The following is a 20329-nucleotide window of genomic DNA, read 5'->3' on the forward strand; positions in this document are numbered from 1 at the left end:
TGTACCTTACAGAAATAGAGCAAGCAATTATGAAATTCATCTGGAAGAATAAAAAACCCAGAATAGCTAAAGCAATCCTCAGTAGAAAGAGTGAGCAGGGGGTATCGCAATACCAGATCTTCAACTCTACTACAAAGCAATAGTAACAAAAACGGCATGGTATTGGTACCAAAATAGAAAGGTGGATCAATGGTACAGAATAGAGGACACGGACACAAACCCAAATAAATACAATTTTCTCATACTAGACAAAGGGGCCAAAAATATGCAATGGAGAAAAGATAGCCTCTTCGACAAATGGTGCTCGGAGAATTGGAAATCCATATGCAGCAGAATGAAACTAAACCCATATCTCTCACCATGCACGAAACTAAACTCAAAATGGATCAAGGACCTCGGAATCAGACCAGAGACCTTGCATCTTATAGAAGAAAAAGTAGGTTCAGAGCTTCAACATGTCGGCTTATGACAAGACTTCCTCAACAGAACTCCAATAGCACAAGAAATAAAAGCAAGAATCAATAACTGGGATAGATTCAAACTAAAAAGCTTTCTCTCAGCAAAGGAAACTATCAGCAATGCGAAGAAAGAGCCTACAGAGTGGGAGAATATCTTTGCCAATCATACTTTAGATAGAGCACTAATCTCCAGAATCTATTAAGAACTCAAAAAACTCTACACCAAGAATGCAAATAATCCAATCAACAAATGGACTAAGGAAATGAATAGACACTTCACAGAGAAGATCTACAAGCAATCAACAAACATATGGAAAAATGTTCAACATCTCTAGTAATAAGAGAAATGCAAATCAAAACCACCCTAAGATTCCATCTCACCCCAATTAGAATGGTGATTATCAAGAATACAAGCAACAACAGGTGTTGGCGAGGATGTGGGGAGAAAGGTACACTCATACATTGCTGGTGGGGCTGCAACTTAGTGCAGCCACTCTGGAAAGCAGTGTGGAAACTCCTTAGAAAAGTTGGAATGGAACCACCATTTGACCCAGCTATCCCACTCACTGGCCTATACCCGAAGGACTTAAAATCAGCATATTACAGAGATACAGCCACATCAATGTTCATAGCTGCTCAGTTCACAATAGCCAGATTGTGGAACCAACCTAGATGCCCTTCAATTGATGAATGGATAAAGAAACTGTGGTATATGTATACAATGGAATATTACTCTGCCATAAAGAATGATAAAATTATGGCATTTGCAGGCAAATGGATGAAATTGGAGAATATCATGCTAAGTGAGATAAGCCAATCTCAAAAAACCAAAGGAAGAATGATATCGCTAATAAGTGGATGAGGACACATAATTGGGGGTGGGAGGGGTTAGTGTTAGAGTTAGAGTTAGGGTTAGGGAGGGGGGCAAGAATGGAGGAAGGAAGGACTGTATAGAGGGAAGAGAGGGGTGAGAGGGGTGGGAGGGGTGGGGGGAAGGGAAAAAATGAATCAAACAACATTACCCTATGTAAATTAATGATTACACAAATGGTAAGCCTTTACGCCATGTACAAACAGGGAAACAACATGTATCCCATTTGTTTACAATTAAAAAAAAATAAAAAATAAAAAAATGAATTTATAAATAGAAAGCCTGTGCTACAGAATATTCTCAACAAAATATTCCATGAGGAGGAAATGAAAAACAACAATGTAGGTCAGCAAAGGGAGGAACTACCTTAAAAGAAAATCCATTCAAAGGAGAAACCAAGTCAAGTTAAAAACCAAAAATAAGACCAAATGACTGGGAATACAAATCATGTCTCAATAATAACCCTGGGGGAGTTTCAAGATGGCGGCCTAGAGGGCGGCTGCATTTCACGTTGCTCCAGGACGCAGGATTCAAAAGAGGAGACAGTGAGAGACTTGGGACCAACTCAAAGCCGCCTGGTGAGACTCTCCCGTTGGGGAGGCGTCCCGGGTGGGGCGGTAGCCCCGGAACACAGGGAATTTGTGAAGTAGAGTTGTTCGGCGAGTCGCCCCTCCCCCCACTGGAGCGGTAAACACAGACAACTGGGATCATCGTAGAGGAGGCGGCTCAGCACAGCGCTTGGACTCGGAGCAACCACTGGGGCTCCGGGCGGCTGCCTGAGGAGGAGCTGCATGGCGAGCCGTTTAGACTCAGAGTGACCGCTTCTGAACACCGGGGGGTTGCCCGGAGGAAGAGGAGAAGCGCGGTGGGTCGCTTGGTCTAGGAGTGACTGCAGCAGAGCCACAGGCGGTTGCCAGAGGAGGAGGAAGTGGTGAGTTGATTGCACTCAAAGCGACCGCTCCTGAACACCGGTGGCCTGCCAGGAGGAGGAGCGCAGTGGGTCACTTGGTCTCGAAGCCACCGCCCCTGAACACCCAGGGGGCTACCCCGAGAAGGAGGAGGAGGAACAGGGCAGGGTCACTTGGGCTTGGAGTGACTGCCTAGGGCTACGGGAGATTGGCGGGAGGAGGAGACGCGAAGTGAGTTGCTTGGACTCCTAGTGACTGCGTCGGAAACCGGACTGCTGTCCGGTGGAGGAGGTGTGTGGCGGGTCTCTGGGTATCGGAGCTATTGTACAGGGCTCCAGGTGGCGGCTCAGAGGAGGGGCCGCATAGCCAGGCGATTAGGTACAGAGTAGGGTCCTAGGAGCTAGGTGGCTTCTTGCTGGAATAGCCGCACAGAGACACGCCTAGGGGCGGAGCGAAGTTTCTAGGACTGCGGGCAGATTATCTGGGAGAGGCAGCCTAAGGAGACTCGCCTGCGGAGGGTGAGGCTCCCAGGCCCAGGAGGTAGGTCCGGGAACGTTGCAGAGGAAGACAGCCCAGCCCAGGCGGTAATTGTAGATTGAGGGGAACCTCTAGGAGGGGAACTGACCAGCGAGACGTTCCCACCAAGTGAGTCTTCCCTACCGGGAGAGGTTTTCCCACAGGGACGGTAAAACCAGAGACACAGGCACAAACAGGACTTGCATCAGCCCGCAGCCTAGTTCCCCGTTGGATGACCATTGGTCAACAAGTGGAGACACCTCTGACCACTAGCAGGGAATATACGCCACCTGAGGGTCACCACCCCTAGAGAGGCAGTTTCTTCGTGGAGCTCCGCATTATCAACTTCCTCCAAGACTTCAGGCTACTGTAAGGATAAGAGGGGATATACTAGCAATCTTCAGGGACATTATAAGTCGATAGAGGAAATCTGCAATATCTTAATGACCCACTGATTCCTGAACAATATGAGAAAACAAGGGAAGAAAATGCCCCAAACAAATCTAGATGTTACATCAATAGAATCCAACGAGAGCATGGCAGAAGAAATGACAGAAAGGGAGTTCAGAATGTACATAATTAAAATGATTAGGGAAGCAAATGATGAGATGAAAGAGCAAATGCAGGCATTGAATGATGAGATGAAAGAGCAAATGCAGGCATCGAATGAACGAAATATAGACAGTTAAAAGAGCAAATACAAGAAGCAAAAGATCATTTCAATAAAGAGTTAGAGATATTGAAAAAAAAACAAACAGAAATCCTTGAAATGAAGGAAACAATAAACCAAATTAAGAACTCCATAGAAAGCATAACCAATAGGATAGAACACCTGGAAGACAGAACTTCAGATATTGAAGACAAAATATTTAACCTTGAAAACAAAGTTGAACAAACAGAGAAGATGGTAAGAAATCATGAACAGAATCTGCAAGAAATATGGGATATCATGAAAAGGCCAAATTTGAGAATTACTGGGATTGAGGAAGGCTTAGAGAAACAAACCAAAGGAATGAACAATCTATTCCATGAAATAATATCAGAAAATTTCCCAAATCTGAAGAATGAAATGGAAAATCAAGTCCAAGAGGCTTATAGGACTCCAAATACACAAAATTACAACAGACCCACACCAAGGCACATTATAATGAAAATACCGAACATACAAAATGAAGACAGAATTTTAAAGGCTGTGAGAGAAAAGAACCAAATTACATTCAGGGGGAAACCAATACGGATATCAGCAGATTTTTCAATCCAGACCCTAAAAGCTAGAAGGGCCTGGAACAACATTTTTCAAGCTCTGAAAGAAAATGGATGCCAACCAAGAATCTTATACCCAGCAAAGCTTACCTTCAAATTTGACAATGAAATAAAATCTTTCCATGATAAACAAAAGCTAAAAGAATTACGAAAAAGAAAGCCAGCATTACAGAACATTCTCAGCAAAATATTTCATGAGGAAGAAATGAAAAACAAAGAAGCAAATCAGCAAAGGGAGGAATTATCCTAAAGGAACTGTCAAATAAAGAGGAACCAAGATGTGTCAAAAAATAAATAAATAAATAAATAAAATTTTAAATATGAACCAAATGACTGGGAATACAAATCATATCTCAATAATAACCCTGAATGTTAATGGCCTGAATTCATCAATCAAAAGACATAGACTGGCGGATTGGATTAAAAAGAAAGATCCAACAATATGTTGCCTGCAAGAGACTCACCTCATAGAAAGAGATACCCATAGACTAAAGGTGAAAGGATGGGGAAAAACATACCATGCACATGGACTCAGCAAAAAAGCTGGAGTATCCATCCTCATTTCAGATGATGTGGACTTCAAGCCAATGTTAGTCAGAAGGGATAAAGAAGGACATTTCATACTGCTTAAGGGAAGCATAAATCAGCAAGATATAACAATCATAAACATCTATGCCCCAAACAGTGGCTCATCCATGTATGTTAAACAAATCCTTCTCAATTTTAGAAACCAAATAGACCATAACACAATAATACTAGGTGATTTTAACACGCCTCTCTCACCACTGGACAGATCTTCCAAACAAAAATTGAACAAAGAAACCATAGATCTCAATAACACAATCAATAATTTAGACTTAACAGACATTTATAGAATATACCATCCAACCAAGAGCTGAATACACTTTCTTCTCAGTAGCACATGGATCCTTCTCTAAAATAGACCATATATTTTGCCACAAAGCTAATGTCAGCAAATACAAGAAGATAGAGACACTACCTTGTATTCTATCAGATCATAATGGATTGAAGTTAGAAATAAATGAAAGAGTAAAAAACAGAAACTACTCCAACACCTGGAGATTAAACAATATGCTATTATATGAGGAATGGATAACAGAAGATATTAGGAAGGAAATTAAAAAATTCTTAGAGGTAAACGAGAACAAAGAAACATGATATCAAAATCTCTGGGACACTATGAAAGCAGTACTTAGAGGAAGATTTATTTCATGGAGCGCATTTAATAAAAGAAGTAAAACTCAAAAAATAAACGACCTAACACTATAGCTCAAAGCCCTAGAAAAAGAAGAACAGACCAACACCAAAAGTAGTAGAGGACAGGAAATAGTCAAACTCAGAGCTGAAATCAACGAAATTGAAACAAAAGAAACAATACAAAAAATTGACAAAATAAATAGTTGGTTCTTTGAAAAAATAAACAAAATTGATAAGCCTTTAGCCACACTAACAAAAAGAAGACGAGAGAAAACCCAAATCACTAAAATTCGGAATGAACAAGGAAATATCACAACAGACACGACTGAAATACAAAACATAATTAGAAACTATTTTGAAAATCTATACTCCAACATATACATCAACAGATTTCTAGAGACATATGAATTGCCTAAACTGAACGAGGAGGACATACACAATTTAAATAGACCAATTTCAAGTAATGAAATAGAAGAAGTCATCAAAAGCCTACCAACAAAAGAAAAGTCCAGGACCAGATGGGTTCTCAGCCGAGTTCTACAAAACTTTTAAAGAAGAGCTCATTCCAATACTTCTCAAAGTATTCCATAAAATAGAAGAGGAGGAAACCCTCCCAAACTCATTCTATGAAGCCAATATTACCCTGATACCTAAACCAGACAGAGACACATCGAGGAAAGAAAATTTCAGACCAATATCGTTAATGAACATCGACGCAAAAATTCTCAACAAAATTTTAGCAAATCGCATACAAAAACATATTAAAAAGATAGTGCACCATGATCAAGTGGGTTTCATCCCAGGGATGCAAGGTTGGTTCAACATCAGGAAATCAATAAATGTCATTCACCATATCAATAGACTTAAAGTCAAGAATCACATGATTATTTCGATAGATGCAGAAAAAGCATTTGATAAAATATAGCATCCCTTCATGCTCAAAACACTAGAAAAAATAGGGATAGTGGGAACATTCCTTAACATTGTAAAGGCCATCTACGCTAAGCCCATGGCTAATATCATTCTAAATGGTGAAAAACTGAAAGCATTCCCTCTAAAAACTGGAACAAGGCAGGGATGCCCTCTCTCACCACTTCTATTCAATATCGTCCTTGAAACTCTAGCCAGAGCAATTAGACAGACCAAAGAAATTAAAGGGATACGCATAGGAAAAGAAGAACTCAAACTATCCCTATTTGCTGATGATATGATTGTATACTTAGAGGAACCAGGAAATTCCACCAGAAAACTCTTAGAACTCATAAGTGAATTCAGTAAAGTAGCAGGATACAAGATCAATGCTCATAAATCCAATGCATTTTATACATAAGTGATGAATCTTCAGAAAGAGAAGTCAGGAAAACTACTCCATTCACAATAGCCTCGAAAAAAATAAAATACTTGGGAATCAATCTCACAAAAGAGGTGAAAGACCTCTACAATGAGAACTACAGAACACTAAAGAAAGAAATTAAAGAAAACCTCAGAAGATGGAAAGATCTCCCATGTTCTTGGATAGGAAGAATTAATATTGTCAAAAAGGCCATACTACCAAAAGTGCTATACAGATTAAATGCAATTCCAATTAAAATCCCAATGATGTACCTTACAGAAATAAGAGCAAGCAATTATGAAATTCATCTGGAAGAATAAAAAACCCAGAATAGCTAAAGCAATCCTTGGCAGAAAGAGTGAAGCAGGGGGTATCGCAATACCAGATCTTCAACTCTACTACAAAGCAATAGTAACAAAAACGGCATGGTATTGGTACCAAAATAGAAAGGTGGATCAATGGTACAGAATAGAGGACACGGACACAAACCCAAATAAATACAATTTTCTCATACTAGACAAAGGGGCCAAAAATATGCAATGGAGAAAAGATAGCCTCTTCGACAAATGGTGCTGGGAGAATTGGAAATCCATATGCAACAGAATGAAACTAAACCCATATCTCTCACCATGCACGAAACTAAACTCAAAATGGATTAAGGATCTCGGAATCAGACCAGAGACCTTGCATCTTATAGAAGAAAAAGTAGGTCCAGAGCTTCAATGTGTCGGCTTAGGGCCAGACTTCCTCAACAGAACTCCAATAGCACAAGAAATAAAAGCAAGAATTAATAACTGGGATAGATTCAAACTAAAAAGCTTTCTCTCAGCAAAGGAAACTATCAGCAATGCGAAGAAAGAGCCTACAGAGTGGGAGAAAATCTTTGCCAATCATACTTCAGATAGAGCACTAATCTCCAGAATCTATGAAGAACTCAAAAAACTCTACACCAAGAATGCAAGTAATCCAATCGACAAATGGACTAAGGAAATGAATAGACACTTCACAGAAGAAGATCTACAAGCAATCAACAAACATATGGAAAAATGTTCAACATCTCTAGTAATAAGAGAAATGCAAATCAAAACCACCCTAAGATTCCATCTCACCCCAATTAGAATGGCAATTATCAAGAATACAAGCAACAACAGGTGTTGGCGAGGATGTGGGGAGAAAGGTACACTCATACATTGCTGGTGGGGCTGCAACTTAGTGCAGCCACTCTGGAAAGCAGTATGGAGACTCCTTAGAAAACTTGGAATGGAACCACCATTTGACCCAGCTATCCCACTCATTGGCCTATACCCAAAGGATTTAAAATCAGCATATTACAGAGATACAGCCACATCAATGTTCATAGCTGCTCAGTTCACAATAGCCAGATTGTGGAACCAACCTACATGTCCTTCAATTGATGAATGGATAAAGAAACTGTGGTATATATATACAATGGAATATTACTCTGCCATAAAGAATGATAAAATTATGGCATTTGCAGGCAAATGGATGAAACTGGAGAATATCATGCTAAGTGAGATAAGCCAATCTCAAAAAACCAAAGGAAGAATGATATCGCTAATAAGTGGATGAGGACACATAATGGGGGGTGGGAAGAGTTAGTGTTAGGGTTAGAGTTAGGTTTAGGGAGGGGGGCAAGAATGGAGGAAGGAAGGACTGTATAGAGGGAAGAGAGGGGTGGGAGGGGTGGCGGGAAGTGAAAAAAATAACAGAATGAATCAAACATTACCCTATGTAAATTTATGGTTACACAAATGGTATGCCTTTACGCCATGTACAAATAGAGAAACAACATGTATCCCATTTGTGTACAATAATAAAATAAATAAATAAAAATAAAAATAATAATAATAACCCTGAACATTAATGGCTAAAACTCATCAATCAAAAAACATAGACTGTCAGAATGGATTAAAAAGAAAGACCCAACAATATGCTGCCTGCAAGAGACTCATCTCACAGAAAAAGACATCCCCACACTAAAGGTGAAAGGATGGGGAAAAACCTACCACGCACACGGACTCAGTAAAAAAGAAGGGGTTTCCATTCTTATTTCAGACAAAGCAGACTTCAAGCCAAAGTTAGTCCGAAAGGATAAAGAAGGACATTTCATACTGCTTAAGGGAACCATAAATTAGGAAGATATAACAAACATAAATATTTATGCCCCAAACAACGGTGCATCCATGTACATCAAACAAATTTTTCTCAATTCCAGGAATCAAATAGACCACAACACAATAATTCTGAATGACTTTAACACACTGCTGTCACCACTGGATAGATCTTCCAAACAAAATCTAAACAAGGACACCATAGAACTCAATAGTACAATCAATAAATTAGACTTAACAGACATATACAGAATATTCCATTCATCAACGAGCGAATTCACTTTTCTTCTCAGCAGCACATGAACCTTTTTGAAAATAAACCATATGTTATGCCACAAAGAAAGTCCTTAGGTATGCAAAAAAATAGAGATACTGCCTTGTGTTCTACCAGATAATGGAATGAAATTAAAAATCAATGACAAAAGAAAAAGCAAATTACTCCAAAACCTGGAGACTAAATAATATGCTATTGAATGAAACACGGATAACAGAAAACATCAGGAAGGAGATAAAAAATTCTTAGAGATAAATGAGAACGATGATACAACATATCAAAATCTCTCAGACACTGTGAAAGCAGTACTAAAAGGAAAATTCACTGCATGGAGCACATTCAAGAAAAGAATAAAGTCAACAACTAAATGACCTAACATTACAGATCAAAGCCTAGAAAAAGAACAGAACAACACCAAAAGTAGTAAAAGACAGGAAATAGTTAAAATCAAAGCTGAAATCAATGAAATTGAAACAAAAGAAACAATTCAAAAAATTGACAAAACAAAAAGTGGGTTCTTTGAAAAAGTAAACAAAATAGACAAACCCTTAGCCACACTAACAGAGAAGAGAGAAAATTCAAATTACTAAAATTCGTGATGAAAAAGAAAATATCACACAGACACCACTGCAATATATAACATAATGAAAAGCTACTTCGAAAATCTATATTCTAACAAAATAGAAAATACCAAAGACATCAACAAATTTCTAGAGACAGGATCCTCCCAAACTGAACCAGGAGGACATACCCAATTTAAACAGGTCAATATCAAGCAACAAAATAGAAGCCATCAAAAGCCTACCAACCAAGAAAAGACAAGGACCAGATGGATTCTCAGTCGAGTTCTACACAACCTTCAAGGAACTCATTCCAATACTTCTCAAAGTATTCCAGGAAAGAGAAAAAGAGGGACCCCTACCAAACTCATTCTATGAAGCTAATATCACCCTCATACCCAAACCAGACAAAGACACATCAAGGAAAGAAAATTTTAGACCAATATCCTTGATGAATATAGATGCAAAGATCCTTAACAAAATCCTGGCAAACTGCATCCAAAAACATATTAAGAAGATAGTGCATCACGATCAAGTGGGGTTCATCCTTGGAATGCAAGGTTGGTTCAACATCCATAAATCAATAAATGTAATTCATCATATCAATAGACTTAAGGATAAGAATCATATGGTTATTTCAATCGACACAGAAAAAGCATTTGACAAAATACAACACCCCTTCATGCTCAAAACACTAGAAAAAATAGGGATAGCAGGAACACACTCAACATTGTAAAGGCTATTTATGCTAAGCCCATGGCCAACATCTTTCTTAATGGAGAAAAACTGAAAGCATTCCCTTTAAAAACTGGAACAAGTCAGGGATGCCCTCTTTCACCACTTCTATTCAACATCATTCTGGAAATACTAGCCAGAGCAATTAGACAGACTAAAGAAATTTAAGGAATACAAATAGGTAAAGAGGAACTCAAGCTGTCACTATTTGCTGATGACATGATTCTATATTTAGAGGATCCAAAAAACTCCTCCAGAAAACTTCTAGACCTCATAAATGAAGTCAGCAAAATAGCAGGATATAAAACCAACACACACAAATCTAAAGTATTTTTATATATAAGCGATGAAACATCTGAAAGGGAAATGAGGAAAACAACTCCATTCGCGATAGCCTCAAAAAATACTTGGGATTCAATCTAACCAAAGAGGTAAAAGATCTCTATAGAACATTAAAGAAAGAAATTGAAGAAGAGCTTAGAAGATAGAAAAATCTCCCATGTTCTTGGATAGGCACAATTAATATTATCAAAATGGCCATACTTCCAAAGGTGCTATACAGATTTAACACAATTCCAATTAAAATCCCTACGATGTTTCTCATAGAAACAGAAAAAGCAATCATGAAATTCATCTAGAAGAACAAAAGACCCAGAATAGCCAAAGCAATCCTCGGCAGGAAGAGTGATGCAGGAGGTATCACAATACCAGAACTTAAACTCTACTATAGAACAATAATAACAAAAGCAGCATGGTTTTGGCAACAAAATAGACAGGGAGACCAATGGTACAGGGTAGAAGACACGGAGACAAACCCACATAAGTACAGTTATCTCATACTAGACAAAGGTGCCAAAAACTTAGAATGGAGAAAAGATAGCCTCTTCAACAAATGGTGCTGGCAAAACTGGAAATCCATATGCAGTAAAATGAAATTAAATCCCTATCTCTCACCCTGTACAAAACTCAACTCGAAATGGATCAAGGATCTAGGAACCAGGCCCAAGACCCTTCACCAAACAGAAGATAAAGTTGGCCTGAATCTCCATCACGTTGGCTTAGGACCAAATTTCCTTAACAAGACCCCCATAGTCCAGGAAATAAAAGCAGGAATCAATAAATGGGATAGATTCAAACTAAAATGTTTATTCTCAGCACAGGAAACAATAATGTGAAAAGAGAGCCTACAGAGTGGGAAAAAATCTTTTCCACACATACTTCAGACAGAGCACTCATCTCCAAAGTTTATAAAGAACTTAAAAAACTTTACACCCAAAATACAAAGAACCCAATCAACAAATGGGTTAAGGAAATGGGCCGACACTTCACAGAAGAAAATATACAGGTGATCAACACACAAAAAAGTGCTCATCATCCCTAGTAATTAGGGAAATGCAAATCAAAACCACCCTCAGATTTCATCTAACTCCAATTAGAAAGGCTATTATCAAGAACACAAGCAATAATAAGTGTTGACATGGATATAGGGGAAAAGGCACACTCATTCATTGCTGGTGAATTTACAAAATGGTGCAGCCACTCTGGAAAGCAGTCTGATTCCTCAGAAAAATCTTTCTAGAAAGCAGAAAGATTCCTCACAAAGCTTGGAATGGACCCACCATTTGACCCAGCTATCCAACTCCTCAGTTTATACCCAAAGGACTTAAAATTAGCACACTACAGTGATGCAGCCACATCAATGTTCATACCTGCTCAATTCACAATAGCTAGATTGTGGAACCAACCTAGATGCCCTTCAATTGACGAATGGATAAAGAAACCGTGGTATATATACACAATGGAATATTACTGAGCCATAAAGAAGAATAAAATTATGGCATTTGCTGGTAAATGGATGAAGTTGGAAAATATCATGCTAAGTGAAATAGGCCAAGCCCAAAAAACCAAAGGCCGAATGTTTTCTCTGATAAGTGCATGACAATATATAATAAGGGGGGGTGGGAGAGGGGAAGAGAAGAATGAAGGAACTTTGGATGGTGTAGAGGAAAATGGGGTGAAAGGGTGTGGAGGCCAGAAAGATAGTAGAAACAGACAGTAAAAAAAAAAAAAAAAAAAAAAAAAAGAAATTAGGGCTTAATTTGTGATAAACTGCTAATACTCTTGCTGGTTATATTATAGTTTTTATCTTCAAGCAATTTTTGCTACACAGAAATTTATTTTTACAGAGACAGATATATCAATTTTTTCTTTTATGGCTTCAGGGTTTTGTATCTTATTTAGAAGTCTTTCTACAGCTAAACTTTTTAAAAATGTCAAATAGCTTCTTTTAGTATTTTTACTGAAAAATCTAATATTTTCCTCAAAATGTGAGATGCCACCTTCATCAAATACTAAATTCTACATGCATTTGAGGCTGCTTCTGGAGTTTCTATTATTTTTCATTTGTCTATTAATTCATAAGCCACATATTTTTAATTATTGTACCAATGTAATATATTTTTAATATCTAATTGGGCTACTCATTCCTTATTAGTCTTCTTTCAGAAAATCATTCAGAATTTCCCTATTTGTCTATATTTTTCTGTATGAACTAGTAAACTAGAAGGATAAATTTACCAGAATGCAACACAAAGAGAGAAAGTTATGGGTAGAATCGAATAAGAAGAGTTATAAATGACATTCAGAAAGTAAAAGATGAAAAACAATTTTTTTTTTTTTTAGTTATAGATAGACACAATACTTTATCTATTTATTTTTATGTGGTGCTGAGTTTCAAATCCAGTGCCTCACACATGCTAGGCAAATGCTCTACCACTGAGCTATAACCCAAGCCCAAGAATCAATGTTTGAAAACATAATGGATAAGAATTTGTGAAACTGTTGGAAAAAAGTTCTTAAGATTAAAATGTATAATGAAGTCAAGCAGGACAAATAATTAAATACAGGGCTAAATGAAATTGTGAAATGCTAAGGATGACAAGAAACCCTTAGTAACTACCTTTTCTTTATGCAATTTTCTTATTAACTCACCCTTCACAACAATTATGAGACTGGCTTGATTCTACCCCATCTTATAATAATGGAACTGAGGTAGAACAGCAAAATGAATGGTTCAGTCTTTTGACCACTAAGTAAGAGAGGCAGGATTGAATTCAGACCACCTAGAATCCACCTATCATGCTTTACTGTCTTTCCAGCAACTAAACTGACAGTAAAGTCCTCAAGAGCAACAAAAAATAAGGGTTCACCACTCACAGACACTCAACAAAAAAATTAACAAAAACTATATCAAAAAAAAGTAAGAGAATGGAATGGAATGAAATACAAGAAACAATAGTAAACAAAGAAATAGATACACAAGTCTGCAAGTGGAGTGAAGTTTAAAAACAGGCTGCAATATAAAAATAAAATGAAAGAAAACACTAGAGTTAAAATGCCCCGAGTTCTAAATTTGAATAGAAGGACAGGGATACTGATCAGAATTCTTTAAAACAAAGACAAATGTTAAATTATTATAGGAATCTTTCAGAACCCAATTCTAAACTCAGGTAAATTATCAATTAAGAGGAAAGTTAAAAATAGTTTCTTACAGAAAAAAAATCTCAAACAAGTTATCTCCGATATAAATTCATTTAAAAAAAATCTCTCCCAAAATATTTATTAATCACTTTGGTGATTTCACAGATGTCTATCAATTCTTTGATATTCCTCCAGAAGTAGAATTTAATTCCCCTTCCTTTGTGTATGGAAAAATAACTTTATAGTGGAGAAACATGGCAGGTATCACACCTTAACCAAATGATCAAGGTTAACATAACCAGTGATAAGATCTGCTAATGTCATGCGCCTCCTGACAGGACACCATCAGAAGGGCCCTATGTCTCTGTGATATTCTTCCCTCAAAAGTTACAATCCCAGTCAATTGAGGGACATTCTATAAAATACCTGACCAGTAATCTTCAAAAGTATTAGGGCCATAAAAGGGTAAAACAGAGAACCGGACACAGGCTGAAGAAGACTAAGGAAACACTTCAATTGAATGCAATACGGTATCCCATATACAATGTTTATGAAAAAAAAAGTATGTTTACCATTAAGGTTCTAGATATATGCCATAATCAAAATTAAATATTTCTGTCAACCAAAGACCCCATAAACCAAGTCAAAAAGCAAGCTACTAATTGGGAAAATTTTATATGCCAAACAAAAGCTCAGTATCTAGAATACATAAATAAATCCTACAAATCAGTTAGCAAAAGATAGACAGATACAGACACAGACACAGACACAGACACACACACACAAATCTCAGTTTGTAAAACAGGCAAAGGACATAAACAGAAGAATATATCAGAGAGTGTAAAAATCTGAGAAGATGTTCAGTCCTAATATTAGGGCAATACAAATTCATACAATGTACAGAAAATTCAAAGAACTATATTTACTATGCAAATAACTTACAGTGAAAGTGAAATGGCAGTAATTGTTAATGTATTTATGAGTATTATACAGAAAAGATATGTAGGTAACATTCACTTCAACACATAAATATACTTACTTACTAAAACCAAAGTTGACTGACTGATCACTGATGATTTCAAACTGTACAGGACGATCACCCATACAATATTTTCTTAATAATTCAAGGCACGTATGTAATGTTTTTCTTGAGGGCTTATTTTCATGGAAAAGATCACCACCTAACAAAATAAAATCCACCTAATCAAAAGAAAATAGTGTTAAAATTGGTAGGTTTTATGAGTAGAACTTTTTAAAAACCTATAGATGGAAAGAGAAAAAATTTTTTCACAAAAGACAATATCATGTATGATAATTTAAAATCTTATGTTTCCTTTGGATCTTCCAATCTATTGATTAATCTTACTTCAATTTAGGTTCAGAAGCTGCCTTTTACAAAGATACCTTTTAATTACTACACTAAGTCCCTGACTCAGGTTACCCAAGGTGATTATATATATTTTTTTAAAAACTCAAATCAAACATAAACTTAGCATTTTAACAGAACACACAGAACAGATAAAAAATTCAATCCAAATTATTCATTCAATTATTTAGTTTTCCTACAGGCACTGGTAACTAAGGAAATAGTAACTTACAAAATAGATGTTGCCCTGTCCTCATTAAATTGTAACTATGTGCAATACCATGTACTGGGTCCTGAGGATATAAAGATGAATAATACATGATCGTTATCCTTAATATGTTCAAACTCTAATGGAGGAGACAAACTGCGGTATTCTCATTTCTGTGGTACTCATGCCAAACTTGCAGAATCTGAATCTAATCATGAGGAAATACCAGGTATACCCAATTTCAGGAACGTTGTACAAAATAACTAGCCTGTACTCTTCAGAAATATCAGGATCCATAACTTTCCTATGTTCATATACGAATACACAACCAGTGTAACTCTATAGCATGTACAACCATAAGAATGGGAAGTTATCCTCTATGTATGTATAATATGTCACAATACACTCTGCTGTCATGTTTATTTAAAAGAACAAATACTAAAATTAAAAAAAATCTCAAAAAAAAAAGAAGAAATATAAGGATCATGAAAGACAAAGGCAGATTAAGCAAATATACCAGATTAAAGGAGATCAAAAAGACATGATAACTACATGAAACTACATGAAAAAATCCTAGCTTGGGTCCCTGAAGGACACCTGCCTGCCCCTAAAATTCTGTAAGAGACATTAATGGGATAATCAAATATCTTAAAACTCATAACAATATTGAATCTATATTACTTTCCTGGTTTTGAATTGTATATTGCAATTAGAGATGCAAATTATTAAATGGTTCAGGGGGAAAAGTATGTGTATGTGAAAAGAGAAAGCAGAAAAAGTCAATGTGATAAAATTTTAGAAAATCTGGATGAAGGACTATTATAATTTTTTCTATAAGACTGATTATTATTTCAAAATTGAAAATCTGAAAAAACTCCAAGGAACAATGAAATAAAATAACACTGGTTAGACTGCATGAGTAAACATAATAGAGAACAGCAAAGTCAGGAAGAATTTAAACTTCAATAATAAATAATAATTTCAAATTAAGGGAAAGAGTAATTAAAATATGCATCTAGAAGTTCCAACACGAGGTCTCTGGGGTTAGTGGGGATAAAATTAAGGGATCTTTTATAAGTATTAGGATATAGAATGAACATCCAGGAAAGATTTTTCACTCTCACAGAATTTACCCTCCAGCAGGGAACACAGATAATAAACAAGTAAACAATTCAATGAATTATTTCAGATGAGACTATGGAAAAAATAAAACAAGATAAAGTTATAGAGTGCTTAGGATATTAGCTCTTTTTTGGCACTGGAGGTTGAACCCGGTGGTGGTTGGGGGGGGGGGGGGCACATAGTCATTGAGCCACATTCCAAGCCTATTTTTATCTTTTTAATTTAGAGACAGGGTCTCAACTCAGTGAGCCTCACTAAGTTGCAGAGGCTGAACTCGAAATTCTCCTACCTCAATCTCTTTTCTATTCCCAATGTCACTGTTTTTTAAAAGATCTCAAACTGGTCTGATTCAAGCTGTACTACCCTGCTGCCAAAAGACTTTCTACAGAACTGGGAACAAATTCCTCACTCACTCTGGCATTAGAAGTCCTCCTTAACGCAGCTCAAACCCTCATTTTCTAGTCTTTCAGCACCCTTCTGATACACGGCCTACAGGTGAGCAACCAACATGCAAGTTACCTAACATACTTCATACTGTTTCATGTCTGTGCCCTTATTCCTGCTTCACCTTGAACATACATTCTCTGTGCTCTTCAAGCACCAAACGCACCCCTCCTTCAAAGCTCAAGTTAAATGTCACCTCTTTCATTAAGCTCATCTTGCTATTCTCATCTAAATGTCATCTCTTCCACCTCTAAAACTCCCAGGAAATACTATTTATGATTTTCTTAAAGCTCTTACCACATGTGACCTTGCATCTGAGTATTTTGGATATCTATCTGATCTCACATTTGGGTTTGCCATATGTTCTTTAAAAACAGAAACTATAATAGTAATCTTTTCATTTCAAATAGAAACTGCCACAAGATTATGCATTCATTAAGTGCCCCACTAAGGACACAAAACACAAAATCTACTTTGAGTTTTTAGCATACTTATATTTAAGCAGGCCATGTCAGCACAAAAAGTAAATCTAACTTACAGGACAAAAAAAACTGTTGACCAAAAAAATACAGTAAAATCACACAAATATAAATCAAACTCACTTCATTTTCCTGGGCAAGTCTTAAAATTTCATCAAGTGTGACAAATGTATCATTTCCTCTGACTGCATCTTTCTCCATAAATCCAAGGTGAATATCGGTTGCAACTAAGATTTTAAATGTATTTTCATCATCACTATTAAAAAATAAATATTATTTCAATAAAAATGCATTAAAAGGATATTCAAGTAAATTGATATTTAAGCAAAAAATAAATAATAGCAGTTAGGAGTAAAGTCATTTTTCTACCCTTGTTCTGAAAATCTGAAGTATTCAATGGATCTTCAACATCACATAATTTTCCTAATCACTAATTCAATACATAACAAATTCATACATAAAGTTTTAAAAGGTTCTATAACTGCTTCAAAAATTTATAATACTGTTATAATCAGTTTTATACACTAAAACCTAAAGTCTTGCTTGTCTTCCTATTCTGTTCCAGCACAAAAACCCAAAAGGCTTTGATCTTGATTTCTAGATTCAGTTTATTTGATTTTGCAGTCTAGGAAAGTCAAGTTTAAAAGGTCTCCCTCTAAGTTTGTAAGTAGATTTTATACTTATATGCTAGTAACTTACATTCAGGCTCCTGAAAACACCTGTTTGACTCTACTTTCTACAAAAAGTTAGTTTTTCATTAATAAATTTTACCAAGTAAGAAAATAAATTTTACTTCAAATGAGATTTGGCAGAGGCAATTTCATGTGAAGCAGAATTGTAATAGTTATTAACATTCTTTTAAACAATGTAACTTTTAATGATCTAAAATACTTTCATATCTGTGATCTCTTCATAATTCCCAGTTAATAAAGAGGTAGGTATTATTATCTCTGAAAAATGAAAAAGGCTAGACACTGAGAAATTACTGATTTGCCACTCAATTAATGGCAGAAACAGGACTAAAAGCCACAATGAAAACTCAGGTTATTTTTACTAAACCATAATAAACTTTTTAAAATATTGAAAATCTTTAAAATCTTTTTATACAAAATTAAAATATTAATATACGAAAAGCATTTCCAGCAAGATTTCTCTTCAGAAACTTCAAAAATGATATGCACAAAGTTCTGATTACTGTAAACAAACTTTTCAGATCACATTACTACATCCTTCCACAGCTAAAGTATTTTCACATGAATTCTCTCATTTAAAGCTCAAAATTAATCTGAGAAAGGCATGATTATTCCAATTATACAAATTAAGAAATTGAGGCAAGCCTCAGAGTACTGCTGACTTTCCAAGGTCACACACCTAATTTTCACCAGTATCTTAACACCGGTATGAAAGATTCAAAGTCTAAGGCTTTTTCCATCTAACTTTTATAGTCCTTTTATTTAGATTTTATTCAAATTCATTTTCAATATAGTTGATAATAGAGCAATTTACTCTTAAAATCTGCTTAAACAGAACTGCATTAATAAAACTTCATCATGAAAATTCAAGGATATATATAGCTTCAGTATTTTAATAAAGTCTAAGAACATAACTTTATATACTACAGCAATATAACAAATTACTGCAAGACTCCAATCTATAGCTTCACATTTTTAATAAACATATAGAATGGATTCTTAAACATTGCAAATATTCTTTTTGATGACTAAAACTTCTGTTCACAATTCTTTATTTACTGCTAATTTATTTTTTTAAGGTGATCACAGTTAATATTCTTTGTAAACCCAAAGTAACCAAAGGATTCTAGAAGTCTAAGGCTTACAGTGCATCTGCAGAACTCATTTTTATGGTCAGTAGGGCTCTGCAAGGATGAGGTTCCTCTCCAAGTACCCTTAGGTCCTGTGTTCAAATGTGCCAATCGTTTCCAAATTCTAAAAACAAATATCAAAAACACATTTGTTAAAAAGGTTGCACATTTTTAACTATTTTAAGTTAGGCTGCATAGGGTACAGACTTCTTAAATAAGCAGATCGGCAATTTTGAAAGTCTCATTTTCACCTAAGCGTCCACTATTATTTTTTAATGTACTTAGAATAGACAATAACGAGTCTTCAGTGCCACTCTAGTTTCACTGTTATGGTCAAACTCACCTCCTATTTTCTTTTCCCTTGCTCTTGTGGGAAATTAATGTATATTAAATAAATATACAGAAAGGGTCGCATACAATTCTGGTACAGAACACAACTCTAGATGTTAAATTGTATACACAGGATATTCTGGAGTATGATATCAATCCCATATTTCCTGCCCAAAAATAACATTTTTAAAAGAACAGGCTTGTTTTTGGAAGAGAAGGGTCCCATGTTTAAAGCTAGAAAAAAATAAACACGTGGAGAACACCTTTGAAAGCCCCCAGGACAACTTTAAGTGGTCAGATTTGGGAAGGAAAAGCTGCCATCCCTTTATACGTCTGGAGTTCCAGGTTACGTTGGGATTCCAAGAGTCACCAAGTCCTTCCGTGGGACTCGCAAGTCAGACGGATGAGCACGCTACACCCCTTCCCAGCCGACTTGGAGGCCCACGCTTGCCAGAGCGTCCCATTCACTCTGGGCTTCCGCCCCGGAACCTAGAAAACTAGGAGGTGGATATGATTCCTAAATTACCCCACATCTGGACTCTTCAAAGTCCCACCTTCGGGACCGAGCCTGTCTTCTTTCCGGGAAGAAGGGGCGGGATTCGTGAATAGAAAAGCAAGCACTCTGCACCGGGAGCTTGAAGGGTCATAAACCTGAATTAGGCGCGAGAAAACAGCATCGGTGCTTCTCGCGATACCTCGTTAATGACGTAGGCTCCTCAAGTCCTCTACGAGTTTCATTGGCTGACGAATGTGGAGATGGGGTGAGGCAAGTAGTGGTAAGGCCCCGCCCCTGTGCAGGAGCCAATCCTG

The 20329-nt window shown here is 36.5% G+C and overlaps 1 protein-coding gene across 4 annotated transcripts in view; it reads right to left on the reverse strand.

The window, feature by feature from the left end:
* The window catches only part of Mre11 (MRE11 homolog, double strand break repair nuclease), an 84435-nt gene extending 64243 nt beyond the window's left edge, over window positions 1–20192 (reverse strand). Inside the window, exons 1-4 of one of the 4 annotated variants that reach the window (XM_047519206.1) lie at window positions 20074–20192; window positions 19205–19313; window positions 17491–17623; window positions 14788–14948 (exon numbers count right to left, since the gene is read on the reverse strand). In XM_047519206.1, the coding sequence (XP_047375162.1) occupies window positions 14788–14948; window positions 17491–17623; window positions 19205–19224 (314 nt within the window). In that variant the 5' untranslated portion in view covers window positions 19225–19313; window positions 20074–20192. Of the gene's footprint in view, window positions 1–14787; window positions 14949–17490; window positions 17624–19204; window positions 19314–19782; window positions 19876–20045 lie in introns of those variants that run through there. The other 3 variants (XM_047519205.1, XM_047519207.1, XM_047519208.1) reach the window with 3 other exon arrangements.
* Between the last annotated feature and the right edge of the window lie 137 nt (window positions 20193–20329).

This window comes from Sciurus carolinensis, chromosome 11 (genome assembly GCF_902686445.1).
Source record: "Sciurus carolinensis chromosome 11, mSciCar1.2, whole genome shotgun sequence".
In the NCBI taxonomy this organism is placed as follows: Eukaryota; Metazoa; Chordata; class Mammalia; order Rodentia; family Sciuridae; genus Sciurus; species Sciurus carolinensis.